Genomic DNA, 20,222 nt, shown 5'->3' with positions numbered 1-20,222 from the left:
CTTATTTGTTCAATTGTCAATCTCATTATTCCACGATGTCAACGACCTGAAAAACAATCCTAACAAATCGCATACCTATGTTATATGCATGCATATTAGTTTCCATTCTTTCCTGATCAGTTCGAATGCGGTTTGATCTACCTGCCGTGGACCCACAGTCCGGCACGACATGAATGAATTCGTGCAGTTTAAGTCAATTTCGGTCTACCTCCGCATCGCATTCGCTGTGTTGGTGGGCAGGGGTCGCGGTCTCCGTTTGAGCCAGTCGCTATAGCATTAATGACTTTAAACACTGTAGGACTGCGATGACTGCACGAACGGGCTGGGGTGATTAACAAACAAACATTCCATCGTCTGCGCCAGCCATATTCATTTCGGGCGTAGCCAGTCGCCGAGACAAGTGCGTTGCGGATTTTCCCATGGCGAAATGGTGCCAATTTGAGTTAATTTACCATCAAAACTAGTGAAAATCGGTAGCTTTTCGCGTCACGAGTGTTTCTAGCTAGGAAAAATGTCGATTCTGTGGCGGTGTGGGGCGCTAATAGCGTTTGGAATTTTAGTGGGTGTGTTAGCTCAGTACGAGTGGCAACCGAAAGATGCCTTCGATGAAGTTAAGGTGAAGTTTGATCGTGCTACAGGCGATAACTGCCCTATTCTCCATGTTAGCGACCTATTCCTTCCGAAGGAAACCGTGTCCCATCTGCCAGATATCAAAGAATTCGGTCAGAATCCAATTTTCCCGAATCGAACGGCACTGCTGTTGCTACACAATATGGCGCTGACGAGGGGGTTCTTTTGGAGCTACGTACTCCAAAGTCGATTCATTCGGCCCGCCATCAACGATACCTACGACCCGGGTATGATGTATTACTTCCTATCCACCGTTGCGGACGTTTCCGCAAATCCGTCGATCAACGCCTCGGCAGTGTACTTCTCACCGAATACCTCATTCTCCTCGTCATATCGAGGCTTCTTTAACAAAACCTTCCCCCGCTTCGCACCCCGCACCTTCCGTTTGGACGATTTTAACGATCCGATTCATCTGCACAAGATCTCCACCATGAACACATTCGATGTGCGGGATTTGGGAGCCTTCTCACCGGATTCCATCTCGCACGACTACACCACCGATTTCTACAAAATCAACGAGTGGTACAAGGCGTGGCTGCCGGATATTGTGGAAAAGCGACACGACACGAAGACCACCTACCAGGTGGAGATCCGGTATGCGAACAACACCAATGAAACGTTTACATTCCACGGACCGCCCGGTGCGGATGAAGATCCCGGCCCGGTTCGGTTCACCCGGCCGTACTTCGATTGTGGACGTTCGAACAAGTGGCTGGTGGCGGCTGTGGTTCCGATTGCCGATATTTATCCGCGACACACGCAGTTCCGGCACATAGAATATCCCAAGTAAGTAGAGTTAATTTATCTCTTGTTTTCTGTTTTAAATCTACTCTTTATGCTAACAACGGCGGTAGTTATTGGCATTATTCTATTTTTTAAAATTTAATTATTTTTTTATTGGCTAAGAAACACACCATCGAAAATTTAACAACAGGTTAATCCACCTAGCGACGATGATTCTTTTCTCGCTCATTAAAAAATGTAACGAGAAATGAACTTTAGAGAGGCCAAAATAGCACAAATATAAAGCAATTAATAATCTTAATCTTCTTTAGACTTCCAAATTCTTGAAATAATTCTTTATAAGCAACACGCGATATACATCATCAGTTGTTCTCAGCATTATTTCTGAGTATAAAATTCACAACATTGGATCGTGAATAAACCATATCAAAACTGTCAAATAATCGGATGTAGACGAAATCAGGAACAGACAAAATACGAACATGCTCAAAATCTCAAAAATTGGCTCAAATCCTATTCACGATTGCATGTGAAACAAACTTTGAATTGTTCTGAATAAAGTAGAACTAGGCATCTTATAACTCAAACACTAATTTGTTTCTATGTAGAAAGTCGATTATGAATCGCTTACCAAGGGTTTTAAAATTCTCCATCCGAGCTAGTAATTTTTGGATTTTTCAAATTTGAAAATAAGATCAGTCCAATTTCCAATAGGAAACAATGGGACAGGATTCCCAGCCGAATGCTATTTGTTGTGAGCAAGGTAAGGGTTAGTGCCCAAAAAGTACCCAATTAGCACTAAGAGTCTCAGGGCCTTCTATAGAAAGTTTGGTTTTGGAGCTAATATATAGCCTTTATTCGTACTTAGTGTACGAGAAAGGCAAAACATTGAAGTGAGTTTGGACTTTTCCAATGAAGAAATCAGTGCGGATGAGCTAAAAAAATTATAAGTTATCATCATTTGTTTAAATTCATCAGTGAATAGAAAAAGTGATTTCGTTTTGTGAAAGAATGCAAAAAATATGATTCCACCAAAAAAGTAACGTAAAATGACAGATGGGAGAATTTAATAGAAAAATATCTATTTGATTCTTTAAGGACACTCCTAATGGAATCCAATTTTCAAAGTACTCGCGTTTTCAAGGGCACACCATTCGATATGGAAGCAACGCACAACTGTCATTTTTAAGGGTCCCCCAGACCTAAGCGATTTTATCGCCGCGACGGGGACAACTAGTCGCCGCGATTCTATCGTTTGGTCGCTGCAGGCAATGTTCCCTTTACGCTTCCATACCAACGGCGACACAATCGCTGTCGCCAAGCGATAGAATCGCGTCGCAACTGTCGCGTCGCGTGTGTTTGGGGGAACCTTTATTGTTTCAGCTTTGCTGCGTCGCAGCATGCGTGAAAAAATAAGAATGACAGCTGTGCGTTACTTCCGTGTCGAATGGTGTGCCCCTGAAAACGCGGGTACTTTGAAACTTGGATTCCGTCAAGAGTGCCCTTAAACATATTTTTATTGCTAGAGTCCACTATTGTCAACCGTTTAGTTGATTTCAACGTCGCACTTTACATCGATTTTGGCCCAAGCTTGATGGTTTCCTCTAGAACTTATGCAATCGTAGTATTTTTACATTTGTTTTACTTTTCCAGTACAATGTTCTATCTTTTCATATACATACATAAACACAGCTGATCCCAAGTCAAATCGATCAGTGAAGAAATCTTGAAAATCGGTCCATCCGTTTGTGAGTTATATTGCCTCAAAGTAAATGTAAACTCATTTTTATATATAGAGATAAACCACTTTTCGCATCTGATCTTGTAATCATCTAATCCAGCCACAGTGTGCTTTCTACCTGGTTGGCTACAGCGCCGATACACTTATGCCTGGAGTATTGTAGAGCTCCATAACCGTCGGTCTTGGGCGATGTTCCCCCAGTTTTCTGAGCGTTTTGGGTTCTCAGGTCCAATTCCACCGCGTGCAGCCAGCGTGTTCGTGACCTTTCACGAAGTCTCCCCTGGTAGATTCAAGATATTATACAGATCATATTTCGATTCCATCTGCATTCTCAGCAGCAATAAATCTTTTCACTTCACGGGATACGTAATTATCATATGTCACAAACGTTTCAAAGTAAACCAATTCTTCACCTACAAAGTTTAAAAATGTTACAGCATATATGATGTAACAAAAAAGGCTCCGTTCGATTTGACCATTTTTTTAATGTGTCTCTGGGTCTGCCTCTGCTTCGATGTTCCGCTGGGTTCCAGTCTAATGTTTGTTTACATATTTCGTTTCCACCCCTTCGTAGAGTGTGGCCGACCCAGCTCCACTTCCGATACCGAATTTCTGTTGCTATCGGCCTCTGGTGACAACGACGATGGAGCTCGATTTTTTAGATCTTGCTTTTTCAAATCTATTTCAAAAGAGGATGCACGCTTGATCTCCTATTTGCACTCTTGAGTGCAATATTGAACAATAAAATTTGAAAGTTCACCACCATGCTACAATTCGTCTAAGATAACAAACGAGGTTGACACTTCGTCTGCAATCCGAATATTTGGTGTTGAGCCATCCACCGTTGCACATATAGATCTAATCAGTTTTGCCGGAAAACCATGTTCAGACATTGTTCTGAACGGCAGACAAAAATTTGCCACAGCTGATTTCTTTTCACTGCATCGTACGCTGCTTTGAAATCAACGAAAAGATGGTGAGTCTGCAAGTTGTATTCCCGGAATTTATCAAGGATCATCCACAGGCTGAACATCTGATCACTTGTTGATCGGCCTTCACGAAAACCTGGCAAGTTTTCGCCGCCGAAGGACTCCTCAAGCGATCTCAGTCTGCTATACAGAATACACGACAGAACCGTGTACGCCGTGTAGGTTCAGAAGAGGGAACCCACTGTAATTGACACACTCTAGTCTGTGCTCTTATTGTTATAGATCGGGTATATGAGACCATCCAGTCAGCCTGTGATCTCCCTTGCTCGCTGCGCACCTTACCTTCTTGTGCCCGTTAGATCTTTGTCGAGAACCATTTTCACCGGGTTACTGTCCAACATTCTAGCTACGTGCCCGGCCCACCACAGTCATCCAATTAAACGATGGATGGTTCCCACAGGAGTTCATGCAACTCGTGGTTCATTCGCCTTCTCCACGTACCGTCCGCCATCTGCACCCCACCATGGTACGCAGCACTTTCCCTTCGAAAACTCTAAGTGTGCGTTGATCCTCCACGAGCATCGTCCAGGTCTCGTGTCCTAATAGTAGACTGCTGGTCTAATGAGCGATTTGCGCGATAGTCAGTTTGGTACGGCGGCGAACCCTATTCGATCGGAGCGTCTTGCGGAGTCCAAAGCAGTGACGGGAAATGTCATATCGATGTCATGAGACTAACTTGCTAATAACTTTTCTCACAAGTCATTTACAATTATGTTTTTCATACAAACATGTAGCCCTTAAAGGACCCGAAAACTTTTTCTAACAGGTAATTTATCTAAATATGATGTTGGCGGCGTGAGAGCCGAATTAGTGTCAAATGACATTAATGTCATGACATTTCGTGACATTTTTTAAATCTCGCTTTCATGGCTCACACTTTGTATTTAGAACAATGATCTGCTCGACAAAGTTCTAGGACCCTTTAAGTAATACATGTTAATCGAAAAATCCGAACTGTAAATTACTTTTGAAAAAAGTTATAAGGAAATTAGTAATAGCAATGCCATGACATTTTTTTGACATTTCCCATCACTGGTCCAAAGTACGTACGATTTCCAGCCACTATTCGTCTCCGAATTTCTCCGCTGGTATCATTTTCGGCAGTCACCAGGGAGTACAAGTATACTAATTCTTCTAGCACCTGAATTTCGTCACCACCGATGCAAACACGCGATGGGTGGCTCACCTTGTTTTCTCTTGCTATCATGTACTTCGTTTTCGGCGATTGAGTGACTTCCATTTATCACAAAAAAAAACTATGCAACATGTTCTCAAAAATGAGACATACTAAGTGCACAATAATAGCAAAAAATGAAAGTAAATAGCTAGCTCTTGGAATACATTAAAATCTCTCTGATATATAAGAGAGCGTGAGAGTAAATCGTCGATTTCCCCTCTTCGGAAAAAATATTGTAAAAGGCAGGTTTTTTGAAAACTAAAGCGAATTACAATCAAATGAAGCATCCAGCGGATATAATTATGTCTTCGTTATTGGATACAAAAATACTTTCTCCATCGAGCTGGATACTGATTTTTCTCCTCGGTGAGTGGTTTTATCACTGGGGGGTGGTACGAGCACGTGGCTGTCTTTCTCGTCAATTACTGAATGGCGGTAATTTGAGCCTCAAGTTCATGGTAGAAGGGCGAAACTGCCAAATCTACAACTACCGTAAGCCAATAATGATTACCTTCCACAATTAGCTCGACAAAACTTTTAACTGCCAAGCTCACCAGCTCGACTTCATTTGGGAAAATAAAATTGTTGTTCCATCATTAGACTTTGCTTGCTGTTGAACAGAAAACTGATGATGATTTCTGGGGTATTCAGCACTGTATCTTCAAAATCTTCTTTAAACTTGAAGCTCTATACCATTCCAGGTAACACAAAACAAAAGCTTCGTAATTGCTTAGTGTATCGCATTCGCCCATTAAATTTTGTTAAAAATCCATTTTATAAAATCACTCTGCAAGCAACGCACCAGTTGTTGCGCTTTGGTACACATGCGACCATCAAATTTATGATGGAGAATTCGTTTGACCTAGTATACGCAAAGATAGCATTACTCGGCGGCCAGAGGAATTCTTCGTTTCGAACATGACCACGCCAACGATTGGTCAAATTCTTGTGCCGGATGGAGCTCGTTCTGGTGTTCCTACCTACAATAGAACCGACAAGCAGCGGTTAATCAAATCGTCGCTATTTTGTAAGCAAACTCGATGGTTGGAGTTACACACCTTCGCACAACTGCAAATTATCCGCAATCCAAGGTGGCATAGAACCCTGAAATCGCCCATCCTTTGCCACGACCCCGTTCCTTGGAACAAACACCTTCCGTTGATTTTGCTTGGTTTGTGAACTGCCTATAAGGAGGACATCCTACCATCACCAGCTGAGATGGTATGTGGAACAACTCTCCGCATATCGTCTGAGTTTTTCACCGACAACTGAAAGGAATGCGCAATCTGCGCCTGACAGAAAAAAAAAACATGGCCGGTAGTCAAAGCATCTTCGTTCATCAGGACCTGCAAATATGCGAGACCGTTTTCGTGCGCAACGGTTATGTGCGGCCATCGTTATCGCTTCCATATTAAGGACCATTCGAGGTCGTAAACAGAAACGAAAAGTTTTTAAAAGTAAACATGAAGGATTGGGTGGATATTTCGGTTGACCATTTATTTATATTTATCATCAGACTAAGGCCGGAGTGGCCTGTGCTGCACATAAAAGACTTCTCCATTCAGCTCGGTTCATGGCTGCACTTCGCCAACCACGCAGTCTGCGGAGGGTCCGCAAGTCGTCCTCCACCTGATCGATCCACCTTGCCCGCTGAGCACCTCGCCTTCTTGTTCCCGTCGGATCGTTGTCGAGAACCATTTTCACCGGATTACTGTCCGACATTCTGGCTACGTCCACCGCAGTCTTCCGATTTTCGCGGTGTGAACGATGGATGGTTCTCCCAACAGCTGGTGCAACTCGTGGTTCATTCGCCTCCTCCACGTACCGTCCGCCATCTGCACCCCACCATAGATGGTACGCAACACTTTCCTTTCAAAAACTCCCAGTGCGCGTTGGTCCTCCACGAGCATCGTCCAGGTCTCGTGTCCGTAGAGAACTACCGGTCTTATAAGCGTTTTGTAGATAGTCAGTTTGGTACGGCGGCGAACTCTATTCGATCGGAGCGTCTTGCGGAGTCCAAAGTACGTACGATTTCCAGCCACCATGCGTCTCCGAATTTCTCTGCTGGTATCGTTATCGGCGGTCACCAGTGAGCCTAAGTACACGAATTCTTCATCCACCTCGATTTCGTCACCACCGATAGAAACTCGTGGTGGGTGGCTCACATTGACCTATCTTGAGCCTCTTCCTATCATGTACTTCGTCTTCGACGTGTTGATGACGAGTCCAATCCGTTTAGCTTCGCTTTTCAGTCTGATGTAGGCTTCCTCCATCCTCTCAAAGTTACGTGCCATGATATCAATGTCGTCGGCGAAACCAAATAACTGGACGGACTTCGTGAAAATCGTACCACTCGTGTCGATTCCTTCCAAAGCGATGTTGAATAGCAGACACGAAAGACCATCACCTTGCCGTAACCCTCTACGGGTTTCGAAAGGACTCGAGAATGCCCCTGAAACTCGAACTACGCACATCACCCGATCCATCGTCGCCTTGATCAACCGTATCAGTTTATCCGGAAATCCGTTTTCGTGCATTAGCTGCCATAGCTGGTCCTGATCGATTGTATCATATGCGGCTTTAAAGTCGATAAATAGATGATGTGTGGGCACGTTGTATTCGCGGCATTTCTGCAATACCTGACGTATGGCGAACACCTGGTCTGTGGTAGAGCGTTCACCCATAAATCCCGCCTGGTACTGCCCCACGAACTCTCTTGCAATTGGTGTTAGTCGACGGCATAAAATTTGGGAGAGTACCTTGTAGGCGGCGTTCAGCAATGTGATTGCGCGGTAGTTGCTACAATCCAGTTTATCGCCCTTTTGTAGATGGGACACGACACATTCCATCCACTCCTGCGGCAGAACCTCATCCTCCCAAACCTTGGTAATCACCCAGTGCAGCGCTCTAGCCAGTGCTTCACCACCGTGTTTAAACAGCTCTCCTGGTAGTTGGTCAACTCCAGGGGCTTTGTTGTTTTTCAGCCGGCCGATCTCCTCCTGGATTTCCTGGAGATTCGGAGCCGGAAGTCGCATGTCCTGCGCGCGTGCTCCTAGGTTCATTACCATACCGCCACCGTTATCTGCCATATCGCCATTCAGGTGCTCTTCGTAGTGCTGCCGCCACCTTTGGATCACCTCACGCTCGTTCGTAAGAAGGTTCCCGTTTATGTCCTTACACATATCGGGCTGTGGCACGTGGCCCTTACGTGAACGGTTCAACTTCTATAGAACTTTCGTGCGTTATTAGCGCGGTACAGTTCCTCCGTCTCTTCACGGTCTCGATCTTCCTGCTGGCGCTTTTTGCTCCGGAAAATCGAGTTTTGTATGTTCCGCCCGTTTGTATCGTGCCTCGTTCGCCCTCGTGCGATGTTGCAGCAATCTCGCCCATGCTGCATTCTTCTCCTCAACTAACTGCTCACATTCGCCGTCATACCAGTCGTTTCTCTGATCCGGAGCCACCGTGCCTAGTGCAGCGGTTGCGGTGCTTCCAATGGCGGATCGAATATCTCTCCAGCCATCTTCAAGAGATGCTGCGCCTAGCTGCTCTTCCGTTGGGAGTGCCACTTCCAGCTGCTGCGCGTAGTCTTGGGCTACCGTCTTGTAGCCGCCCAATGTTAAGCCGTGGCGGACGGTTCCGACGCGTGTTGATCACCGTCGAGAGTTTTGAGCGCAGACATACTGCGACGAGGTAGTGGTCGGATTCAATATTCGCACTGCGGTAAGTGCGTACGTTCGTGATGTCGGAGAAGAATTTACCGTCGATTAGAACGTGGTCGATTTGGTTTTCCGTTACTTGATTAGGTGATTTCCATGTGGCCTTATGGATATTCTTACGGGGGAAGAAAGTGCTTCGGACTACCATTCCGCGGGAAGCTGCAAAGTTTATGCATCGTTGCCCGTTGTCGTTCGATACGGTATGCAGACTATCCGGTTCGATGACCAGTCTATACATTTCCTCCCTTCCTACCTGAGCGTTCATGTCACCGATGACGATTTTGACGTCTCGCAGTGGGCATCCATCGTATGTCTGCTCCAGCTGCGCATAGAATGCTTCTTTCTCGTCGTCGGATCTCCCTTCGTGTGGGCAGTGCACGTTGATGATGCTATAGTTGAAGAAACGGCCTTTTATCCTCAGTTTGCACATCCTTGCGTTGATTGGCTGCCACCCAATCACTCGTTGGCGCATCTTTCCCAGCACTATGAAGCCGGTTCCCAGCTCGTTGGTGGTGCCACAGCTTTGGTAGAAGGTAGCCGCTCGATGCCCGCTTTTCCACACTTTCTGTCCTGTCCAGCAGATTTCCTGCAGCGCTACGACATCGAAGGTGCGGGGATGTAATTCATCGTAGATTATCCTGTCGCAACCTGCGAAGCCCAGCGACTTGCAGTTCCATGTTCCAAGCTTCCAATCGTGATCCTTTATTCGTCGCCTAGGTCGTTGCCGATTGTATCGAGTCGTATTATCTTCTATGTCGTTCGTAATAGTTGTTTTTAAAGGCGGCTTATTGGGCCTGCGCAAACCTCCTGTCTCGTCGGAGGGCCTTCGTGTCAGGGCTGTTTAGCGTCCCACCTAACACCAGGACTTGGGCTTGTGCGCTTTGAGCGGCACACGGTCGCTTTGGCGGAGTCTACTTGCGGATACATGCAGCTTTTTATAGAGGTTTAACAGGGCCCACTGTCAAACCCCACCACATCCTAGGCAGGCGCCACAATTCGCAGATGGCCTGGGGAGGGATCGTCAGGCCCTTGGACATAGTCCCTGCTGCCCGCGGGTTGACCAACTTAACCTAAATTACAAACTTGCTTGATTCGTGAAGAACCCTTAAGACGAACAGTTCTACCCGTTATGGTATTCGCTATCTTAAGTTAAGATGGAAAAAGAGTGTGGCTATCGATTGCCGATACTTTGAATAATTCATTTGGAATAATAGAGTTTAGTTTAATTTTCAGCAAAAAATCAACTGGAACTTAGTTGCGTACTTGATGAAATATGAATTGTTTTTTTTTTCAAATGTCTTGCTTTCTTTGCCAACATTTTTTATTTTTTCTTGGATTAACTTCATTTTAAACTTTTTGTCTTTTTCTCTTCATTTTTGTATTCCTCCTTCCATAAGGTCTCGAACATAAAATAAATTAAATATTTATATCGGCTTAACCTCTATATATAACAATAAGTTGGCATTTCCTTTGAGGTAATATAACTTACGAACAGATGGACCGGTTTGCAAAGATTTTCTCACTAATCGAGGCCCGGAAACCTCTTTCCAAGTGAACAAGAAACCTCATTTTAAGAGGTTCACAAACTTTCTTTCAAGAGCCTTCCTTTGAGCTTTCTTCTAAAAACTTTTCTTTTCTCCTTCGTTTAAAAGCATAGGATCTCTTCAAGGGGCTCGGGAAGCATTTTTCAACAGGCTCGAAAGTCCACTTTAAAAAGGCTGGGACGCCTACTTTCAAAAGGCTCGGAAGCCTACTTTCAAGAGGCTTGGAAGCCTCCTTTCAAGAGATCCGGAAATTTTCTTTTGAACTTTCTTCTTTAATTTTCTTTTTTTCTTTTCTCCTCCTTTTAAAAGGCTCGGAAAGACAGGGCTCTTAGGCCTAATTTCAAGAATTTCGTCCTTTCAAGATATTCAGGCTCGAAGGTCTTCTCTAAAGAGGCTCGAAAGTCTCATTTCAAGAAGCTTGGAGGCCTATTTTCAAGATGCTCGGAAGCCTTCTTTGAAGAGACTCGGAAGCCTGCTTTCAAGAGGCTCGTAAGCCTCTCTACAAGGGGCTCGGAAATCTTTTTCAAAGAGTCTTGGAAATATATTTTTAAGCAGCTCAGAAGCCTTCATATGCTGGAAAGCCTTCTTTCGATACGCTTGGGAGCTTTCAATAGTCGAAAATGTTCTGCATGAACTTAATTTGAATTGGGAAGTTTCACGGAAAATGAAAATTTCAGAAAAGTTCATGGAGAGCCATATATTCCGTTAGTTTTCAGGTTTATTTTTCATATGGTCGGGGTTCAGCCAAAACGCACCAAGCGGCTTTTTGACTGACTGCCGGTATTTTGCTTGCAAAAAAGAAAACTGACGTCATTTCATATCAACTCATTAGTACATATGTTGAAGGATATCCACAGTTATGAGGTTGAGGGACATCCGATACGATTTTTGATCAATTGAATCTGCTAACCGAAAGTTTGGTTAGAAAACGGGTAATTTTTTGTTGGCGCTTGGTGCGATTTGGCAGAACCCCGGCTATATATCTTAAGGTCACTCCTGACGGAATCCAAGTTTCAAAATGCTCGCGTATTCGGGGGCACACCACTCGATACGGAGACGGCGCACAACTGGCATTTTTGTTGAATTAGCTTTGCTGCGTCGCAGCATGCGTGAAATAATAAAAATAACAGTTGTGCGTTGCTTCCGTATCGAGTGGTGTGACTCCGAAAACGCGAGCACTTTGAAATTTGGATTCCGTCAGGAGTGACCTTAAGAGTTACGCCTACTATCATTTACATTGAAAAAAAACCTATGAGGTACCTCAATTAATGCAAAAGTTGGAAGGGGTGCCTCCCAAGAAAAAGGTTGAGAACCGCCGATGCAACGCTGAAGCAATGAACTCAACAATTGAAAGAATGCAAAATAATACAACCCGAGTAAGGTCGGGTACGTTTAAGTAGTATTTGAGCACTCGCGTTTTCAAGGGCACCCCATTCAAAACGGAAGCCACGTACAACTCTCGGGTACTTATTCAAAAGGACGTATGTGATTTTGTAAACAAAGATTCAAACGTCGATTTGTCCAATCTGATAGCCCTGCAACGCAAACCATCACCACAGACAGGTAGGGGAAGCCTTCGGCTACCCGTTGGTGGTGTAGGTTTGCGTGGGAGTGCCATCAGATTGGATAAATCGACGTTTCAATCTTTGTTTACAAAATCACATACGTCCTTTTGAATAAGTACCCGAGAACTGTCATTTTCTTTATGACACGCATGCTGCGATGCAGCAAATCTGAAATAAAAAAAATGAAAGTTCCAGCAAAGTTCAGCCCTGTGTATATAGTGTAACGGTTCGGCACTTCATCCCATAGCTCCTATTTCCATCCCTTAAAAAACAAAGCAATGAAAAGGAATTTGGTTTGTTTCTTACTTTTGTGATTTTTTTTTCAGCAGTGAGCACGCGTGTTAGCGAAAAAAGCGACGAGATTGGTGCTGTATTTTCGGAAAACGGAACAGTTCCCCTATAACGCAAAAACTATTCAATTATAAATTCCTCGGAAAAAATCGTTTCGTTTCGTAAAATTTTAGATGAAATGGGTAGTATAGTTCCGAAGCCTCGAAAATAAATCTACATTCATTGCGTTTCGAAAAGGGTGTTATTGCATACTCCTAGAGGAAAGTGGCTTAACAACTTTCGATGAAATTATCGAATGTTAGCAGTCAACATCAGCAAAACCAATTCTTTCTTTCATGCATATTGTAGTGCGTTCTCTCCGCACTGTTCAGAATAGAGCAGCACGACAGGCATCTAATCATCTGATGGATCCGTTTTGCACACTGTGCTCCTCAACTTCTGGCTATCAAAAAGATCAAGATCGAGGACAGTTTTTATCGGGTGTCGGATAATTATTATTTACTCTTGCGTTCCAGCGTGGAATTAGACGTGAGTTATCATAGTTAAAAAAATTGATAATTTAGTCGCAGACTTTTTACGTAAACAGTTTGTTAAACGACAGCTCTGAATCATTCGAACGGTTGGCTGTCTTCGGTGGTCTATTCAGTAAGGCACTTACTAGTAGCGCACTCCGTTGCTAGGAACTTTTGTCATTTGTCATTATTTCACTAGCAGTGGGTGAAATCGTGTTTAAGGGCGCTTATTTAGTAATACTTTTATTATGAAATTTAGCGTAACAGTGTCTTCCAGATATTTTTTTAAACATATTCATCATATAAGCATACAATCATATGGAGAAGCATGGTGTTTTGGTCCATGAACTCCTGACTAAATTTTTTCTCGAATATTGGAAATTCGTAATATTCTGCATACCAGTGAGAGTTACAATCAAAAACAATTTGGCCTGAGATTGAGTACTATTTGAAGTTTTATAAGAGTAATAATAGGAAGAAGTTTATGTTTAAACATGTCTTACATTCGTTTACATCTCGACAGATTGGATGCTTGGTACTTGGACTTTTTGATGCGTATGAGATTGTCTGCCATACTTTGCCTCTTGTCAAGTGGCAGTTTAAAAAAATATATACACAGGATTTTGTTTTTACACGATTTTTTTTCGCTCGTATTTTCGATCGTGTGACTTCAATTTGCCACCAAACTCTTCGCAACATGTTTCAAAAAATCCAGAATAAATCAAAGAAAAATCACATGATAATTAAAGTGAGTTAAACATTTAGGATGAGTGGAAAAATGAGAAAATGTAAATCGCGTAAAAACAAAATCCAGTGTAGTCGCAAACAATTGAAAAAAATGCAGAAACAAAAAACGAAAAAAAAAATCGAAAATAAACATTTTTTGGGGATGTTGGTATGAAACGTAAGAAATCTCCAAAAGTAATGGAATTACGAATGATGAAAGTACTATTGAATACATGCACTAAAACACAAGCTTGGCCACTGTGCAGAATGAAGAGCAGTTCGTTACGTTATATTTATGTGGCTTTAGACCACAACCGACCACTAGAAATCTGAAATTGAACAGAAAACCGATAACAAGGCTATTGAAATAACTCTTTGCAAGATTTGAATCCATGTGTTTTCCATATTTTATTTTTAAGTGTTTTAAGCTGATAACTAAAAAAGATCTTCATTGATTTTAACAGGGATTGAACGTGGACAAAATGATATATTTACCAAGAATGTCTCTAATTATCTGTTTCTTAATTTCAGTCTTGTAAATTTCTTTAATCGCTTGCCGAAGCTATTTCTAACGGCGCCGCAGTTTTAGTAATAAGAAAATGTTTTTGATTTTTTACCGACTTTTCGACTCTATTTCGAGTTGTTGTTTTTGTTGTTGTTGAAGAAGACTCGAAATAGAGTCGAAACGTCGAACATCCGTTTTGATAATTCAAGGCTGCGGCACCGTTACAAGTAGCTACGATATACCAACATAATTATTAATATTGTCATTATTTTTAATCACTTGTATTCCCTTTCTTCCGACAGATACACTGCCGTCTCGGTCATCGAAATGGACTTCGAGCGTATCGACATCAACCAGTGCCCCAAGGGTGAGGGCAACAAAGGAAACAACAAGTTTGCCGATACGGCTCGCTGCAAGAAGGAAACCACCGAATGCGAACCGTTGGACGGTTGGGGATTCCGTCGCGGAGGCTATCAGTGCCGCTGTAGACCTGGGTTCCGGTTGCCCTCGGTGGTGCGGCGACCCTTCCTGGGTGAAATCCTGGAACGGGCCAGCGACGAGCAGTACTACAATGGTTTCGATTGCAAACGCATCGGTTGGATCCATAAGACTCCGATCGATTGGTACCGGTTGCCGCAGTACACGAGGGAGAAGCATTTGAATCACTACTACGAGTACAAAAATTACACGAAGGGAGCGACATCGCTGCACGCGGAGAAGATCAACGTGAACGAGGCATTGAACTTTATTCTGGGGGTGAATGAGCATACGTGCAAGAACTTCCACCCGCAGGATTTGGTGCTGACGGGGGATATGGCGTTCGGAGCAGAAGCTCATTTTGCAAACGAAGCCAAGATGGCGCTGCGATTGGCGAACTTCATCAGTGCTTTCCTGCAGATTTCAGACCCGTTGGAAGTGTACTCCGGCAAGCGAGTGGCCGATAGACCTTTGACCGAGGATCAAATGATGGGTGAAACGTTGTCGCTGGTTATGGGTAATTCAAGGATCTGGAAGGCTGCGACGTATTGGGATAGAAGCAAGTTTACGAATCGCACGCTGTTCGCCCCGTACGCGTACAAGACTCAGAGGAACACAAGAAAGTTCAAACTGGAGGACGTAGCGAGGATTAACAAAACCGGCGAGGACTACACTGAGTTACCGTATTTCAAATTGCTGAAACAAAGGTGGGCTGCCAACTTTGACTCGTTGGAGAAGTACTACATGAAGATACGCCTTCGTCATAACGAGACCGGGGAGCATTCGCAGAAGTACGAGCGTTACCCGAATTTCTATCACGCGGCCACGATGGACCACGGATTCTGGACGGCTCCCAAATTCGAGTGCAAGGGCTATGTAAAGAAATGGCTCATAACCTACGCGGCACCGTTCTTCGGGTTCGACAGTCTGAAGGTGAAGCTCGAGTTCAAGTAAGTATGATGGGATGGGCTGCTGTCGGTTGCATTCCCTTTCATAGCATATGCCAGTGCGTTCTCGTTCATCGAGACGCAATGCGAAATTGGAAACCCGTTTGATTGAATGCACTTTTTTCTCACCTTCTCTTCCCTTGCGTCCGACGCAATCAAATGCAAAAACATATATCAAAACAGGGGGATCGTTGCAGTCTCGATGAATATGCTACAGCTGGATATCAACCAGTGTCCGGATGACTATTACGTGCCGAATGCATTCAAAAATACCCACAAATGCGACGAGAGGTCTTCGTATGTAAGTATTCAACCGTTGTTTTCGTTGCATTTCCAGTGCAGTGGTCGTTGGTTAGTGCGGAGAAAGAGAAGCATTCGAAAACAAAAATCTCGCTTCTAGACGGCGACGAAGGCTTTTGTTCTTCCTTGCGCCGTGGTCGACGGCCGACGGTCGTCGTTTTGCGAGTGCGATCTTTTGTTCTAGCGCCCCTCGGTTCACATTATCCACCAGGATTAACAGGCGGAATCGAGTGCAGTGAATATGACTGGCCAGGGATGCCAAGTGGTTTTCCTCGAACAGTTCTTTTTGCGAAAATAGACACGAAGAATTATCTCACATAAACTGTTAATAGTCTTTTATATCAATTCTTTCAAGGTTAGCTGTGATTCAATAGAGAATACGTCAAGTGCCGAATATCAGTATTTTTTGTTCCATAACATTTCTTGAGTTCACTTCTCTGGCTTACTCTATCATGTGTATCAGAGTTAAGATTGTTCATTCTTATAGGTAATCAATAAAATACTTTGTAAGATATTTCAGTCATTAGATATTAATATCATCTAAATAATACTGTGGCTTCTCAGCTGGCATCGCTGTTATTTCTCGGTAACAAGATGCATCTAACACGCAAAACAGACTCCTGCTGCTGTGAATCTTGCCACTCTATGATACGAGGACGGAAGTGTTGCAAGCTCTAACCCCTTCCCTCCAATTTTCCTGGAATAATGCATCCTGGTTTATTGCGATATCGAAAATGCTAACACTGCCATCACTTTTTGATGTAATATAAAAATGTCCAGTATGTCAGCATAAGATGATGTGCACACGCAGAGGACGTTGACCTCGCTCGACACTCAACACATCAACCACCACGCAACCCCTTGAACAGAAAATGCATTCTGGCTCTCCCTCCGCACCATGCCAAGGAAAATACAAATTATTTCGAGCCCGATTGTTTTTCCCCGCTGCTGATGGTCCTATATCTTTTTGCTTTTCCTCCGCAGTGTGTCCCGATCCAGGGTCGCGAGTACGAGCTCGGTGGCTACAAATGCGAGTGCCTGCAGGGCTACGAGTACCCGTACGAGGATCCGATCACCTACTTCGACGGCCAGCTGGTCGAGGCGGAGTTCCTGAACATTGTCAACGACGAGAAGAGCCGCTACGATACGTTTAAATGCCGTCTGGCCGGTGCTGCATCCCTCCGGGTGGAGTTCACTATCCTGAGCGCCGTACTGCTGCTCAGCTGGATGGTGTTCCGACGGTGGAATCAGTAGAGATGATGTCGCAGGCCATGACCGCAATCGTGTTTGTCGTACTTTTAGAGATTTGAAAGTAGCGGACTCCCGTGAGGGAGTCGAACTAAAAATTAACGAAATATTATGAAATGTAGAGTGACCCCCAGTAGCACGACTCTGATTAGTTTGGTTGCGCTAATTGAAACGCAAATAATATTAAACGGATGTACAACAGTAACAATAACATGAGACCTCATGTGCTACTGACGGGGTGTCACATGCAAACAGTCCAATTAGATCTGTTTTAGTGTTCAACAAACATTCCGTCCGAAAAAAAAACATGCTCTCAAGTTGTTTTGAGAATCTCCATGAAATGTTTTAGCTCTAAGTAAGGAAAGTATGTAGCAACGTAAGCCGTCCAAGTGTAGTGCTTTGTACACATTCTAGGTCTAAGATAAACGAATCGTTTTTAATCAACCAGCAATGCCTTTTATGTACCAGAAGAAATCTGTTGTTTTAGAAGTATTTTTGTTAGAATGACATTTTTGTACAATTTTAGATTAGTGCTGAAGCGCAAATTCAAGCGATTAAATAAAATACATCTAATAAATGTTAATCGAGTATTTTTTATTGTATCCATTGGGAATTGTATACCTTGGGTGGTACACTAATAAAGGAAGAAGTTTTGGATTCAAACTTGGGACTTTCACTCCTATTTGGACATCGACCAGGACTTGAACTTGAACTCGGACTTGAACTTCTATTTTGACTTAAACTCGAACTTGGATCCGGACTCGAACTTGGACTTCGACACGAATTTAGGCTAGGAATTTGACTCATATTTGGACTAGAATTTGGAATAGGATTTTGACTAGGATTTGGACTTGAGCTTGGACTCGGACTTGGACTTGGACATGACTCTGATTTGGATTCAGCGATCTTCTTGGACTAGGAATTGGACTTGGATTCGGACTAAGATTCGAACTAAGATTCGAACTTTATCTCCAACTTATCCTTGGATTTGGACTTGTATTACAACTCTGACTAGAACTCGGACAAGGTTTCGGACTTGGCTTCAGACTCGGACTAGGATTCAGATGCGGTCTTGAGCTCGACCTTGGACTCGGGCTTAGGCTCGAAATCAGACTCGGACTTGGACTCAGATATGGATTGGACTCAAATTCGCACTTGAACTCGGAATTGGGCTTGGGCTTGGGCTCGGACTTAAACAAATAATTGAACTCGGGCATGATCTCGAACTTGAACTCCGATTTGATTTCGGACTTAGACTAAGACATAGACTCGGACTTCGATTCAGACACGGATATAAACTTAACCTCAGATTGAGATTCGGACTTAGACATTAATTCAGACTTTAACTCAGACTTGGATTCAAGCATTAGCTCGTGTATGAACTTGTACTTGGACTTGGATTCGGACTTGGACTCGAATTTGGATTCGGATTTTGAACTCGTACCTAGACTTGTACTCGGACTCGGAGTTGAACGCATACTTTGACTTGGACTAGGAATTGAACTCGAACTTGTACTCGGACTTAGATTCAGACTTGGACTCGGACGTAAACTCGTTCTTTGACTCAGACCTGGATTCAGACTTCGATTTGGACTCGGATTCAAAGTTGAACTCGGACTTGGATTCGGATTTAGGCTCGGGCTTTGGTTCTGACTTAAACTCGTACTTTGATTTGGACTCAGATTTGAACTCGGACTTGGACTCGGACTTGGACTAGGACTTCGACTTGGACTTGGACTCGTACTTGGATTCAAATTTGGACTCGGGCTTTGGCTCTGACTTTAACTTGTACTTGGGTTTGGACTTGGATTCGAACTTAAACTCGTACTCTGTCTCGGACTTGGATACGGACTCGGACTTGTACTCAGACTTGAACTCAGATTTGAAACTTGGACTCGGACTTAAATTCGAACTCTGACTCGGACTTGGATTCGTATTGAGACTCGGGCATTGGCTCTGACTTGAACTCGTACTTGGACTCGGTCCTGGACTCGAACTTGGGCTCAGACTTGGATCGGATTCAAAGTTCAACCTTAGACTTGGACTCGGACTTGGATTCGAATTTGGACTCGGGCTTTGGACTCGTACTTGGATTTGAATTTAGATTCGAACTTAAACTCATACTCTGACTCGTACTTAGATACGGACTCGGACTTGAATTCAGACTTGGACTCGGACTTCGACTTGGACTTGGACTTGGATTCTTATTTTGACCAGGGCTTTGGATCTGAATTGGATTTAGACTTGGACTCGGGGTTAAGCTCGTGCTCTGACTAGGACTTGGACTCGGACTTGTACTCGGACTTGGACTCGGACTTGGACTCGGACTTGGATTCGAATTTGAACTCGGACTTTGGCTCTGACTTTAACTCGTACTTGGGTTTGGACTTGGGTTTGAACTTAAACTCGTACTATGTCTCGGACTTGGATACGGGCTTGGACTTGGACTCAGACTTGGACTCGGATTTGGACTCGGATATGGTCTTGAATTCAAAGTTCAACTCGGACTCGGACTCAGATTTGGATTCGGTTTGGGCCTTTTGCTCGGACTTGAACTCAGACTTCGACTTGGACTAGGACAAAGTTGAACTCGGACTTGGATTTGGATTCAGACTCGGGATTTGGCTCTGACTTTAACTCGTACTTGGATTTGGATTTGAACTCGGACTTAAGCTCGTACTTTGATTTGAACTTGGCTACGGACTCGTACTTGGACTCGGATTTCAATTCAGACTTGGACTCGGACTTCAATTCAGACTTGGACTCGGACGTGATTGGACTTGGATTTGGACTCGAGCTTGAACTCGTATGTGGACTTGGGATAGACTCAGACTTTGACTCAGACTTGGACTCGGACTTCGACTCGGACTTGGACTCGGACTTGGACTCAGATTCAAAACTAAACCCAAACTTGGAATCGGATTTGGATTCGAATTTGGATGCGAACTTGGACTCGTGCTATGGCTCTGACTTTAACTTGTACTTGGGTTTGGACTTGGATTAGAATTTAAACTCGTACTCTGTCTCGGACTCGGATACGGACTCGGATACGGACTCGGACTTGGGCTCAGATTTGGATACGATTTTTGGTTTTGGCTCGGACTTGGACT

At 43.8% G+C, this 20,222-nt stretch overlaps 1 protein-coding gene across 1 annotated transcript; it reads left to right on the top strand.

Moving 5' to 3' along the window:
* The first annotated feature begins 308 nt into the window (after positions 1 to 308).
* On the top strand, positions 309 to 17,695 carry LOC134224619 (uncharacterized). The gene is made up of 4 exons (XM_062704045.1): positions 309 to 1,416; positions 14,443 to 15,567; positions 15,748 to 15,865; positions 16,849 to 17,695. The coding sequence occupies exons 1-4, from the start codon at positions 512 to 514 to the stop codon at positions 17,116 to 17,118; spliced, it is 2,418 nt and encodes an 805-aa protein (XP_062560029.1). The 5' UTR covers positions 309 to 511; the 3' UTR covers positions 17,119 to 17,695.
* The last annotated feature ends 2,527 nt before the right edge of the window (positions 17,696 to 20,222 follow it).

This window comes from Armigeres subalbatus, chromosome 1 (assembly GCF_024139115.2).
Source record: "Armigeres subalbatus isolate Guangzhou_Male chromosome 1, GZ_Asu_2, whole genome shotgun sequence".
NCBI lineage: Eukaryota > Metazoa > Arthropoda > Insecta > Diptera > Culicidae > Armigeres > Armigeres subalbatus.
The sequence above is the reverse complement of the archived record's forward strand: the minus strand, read 5'-3'. Positions and strand labels throughout refer to the sequence as shown.

Excerpts from the sequence above, each read along its gene's own strand:
- LOC134224619 (XM_062704045.1), top strand. The coding sequence starts at position 512 with ATGTCGATTCTGTGGCGGTGTGGGGCGCTAATAGCGTTTGGAATTTTA. Across the intron at positions 15,568-15,747 it reads AAGGTGAAGCTCGAGTTCAA|GGGGATCGTTGCAGTCTCGA; the intron begins GTAAGTATGATG and ends ATATCAAAACAG. Across the intron at positions 15,866-16,848 it reads GCGACGAGAGGTCTTCGTAT|TGTGTCCCGATCCAGGGTCG; the intron begins GTAAGTATTCAA and ends TTTCCTCCGCAG.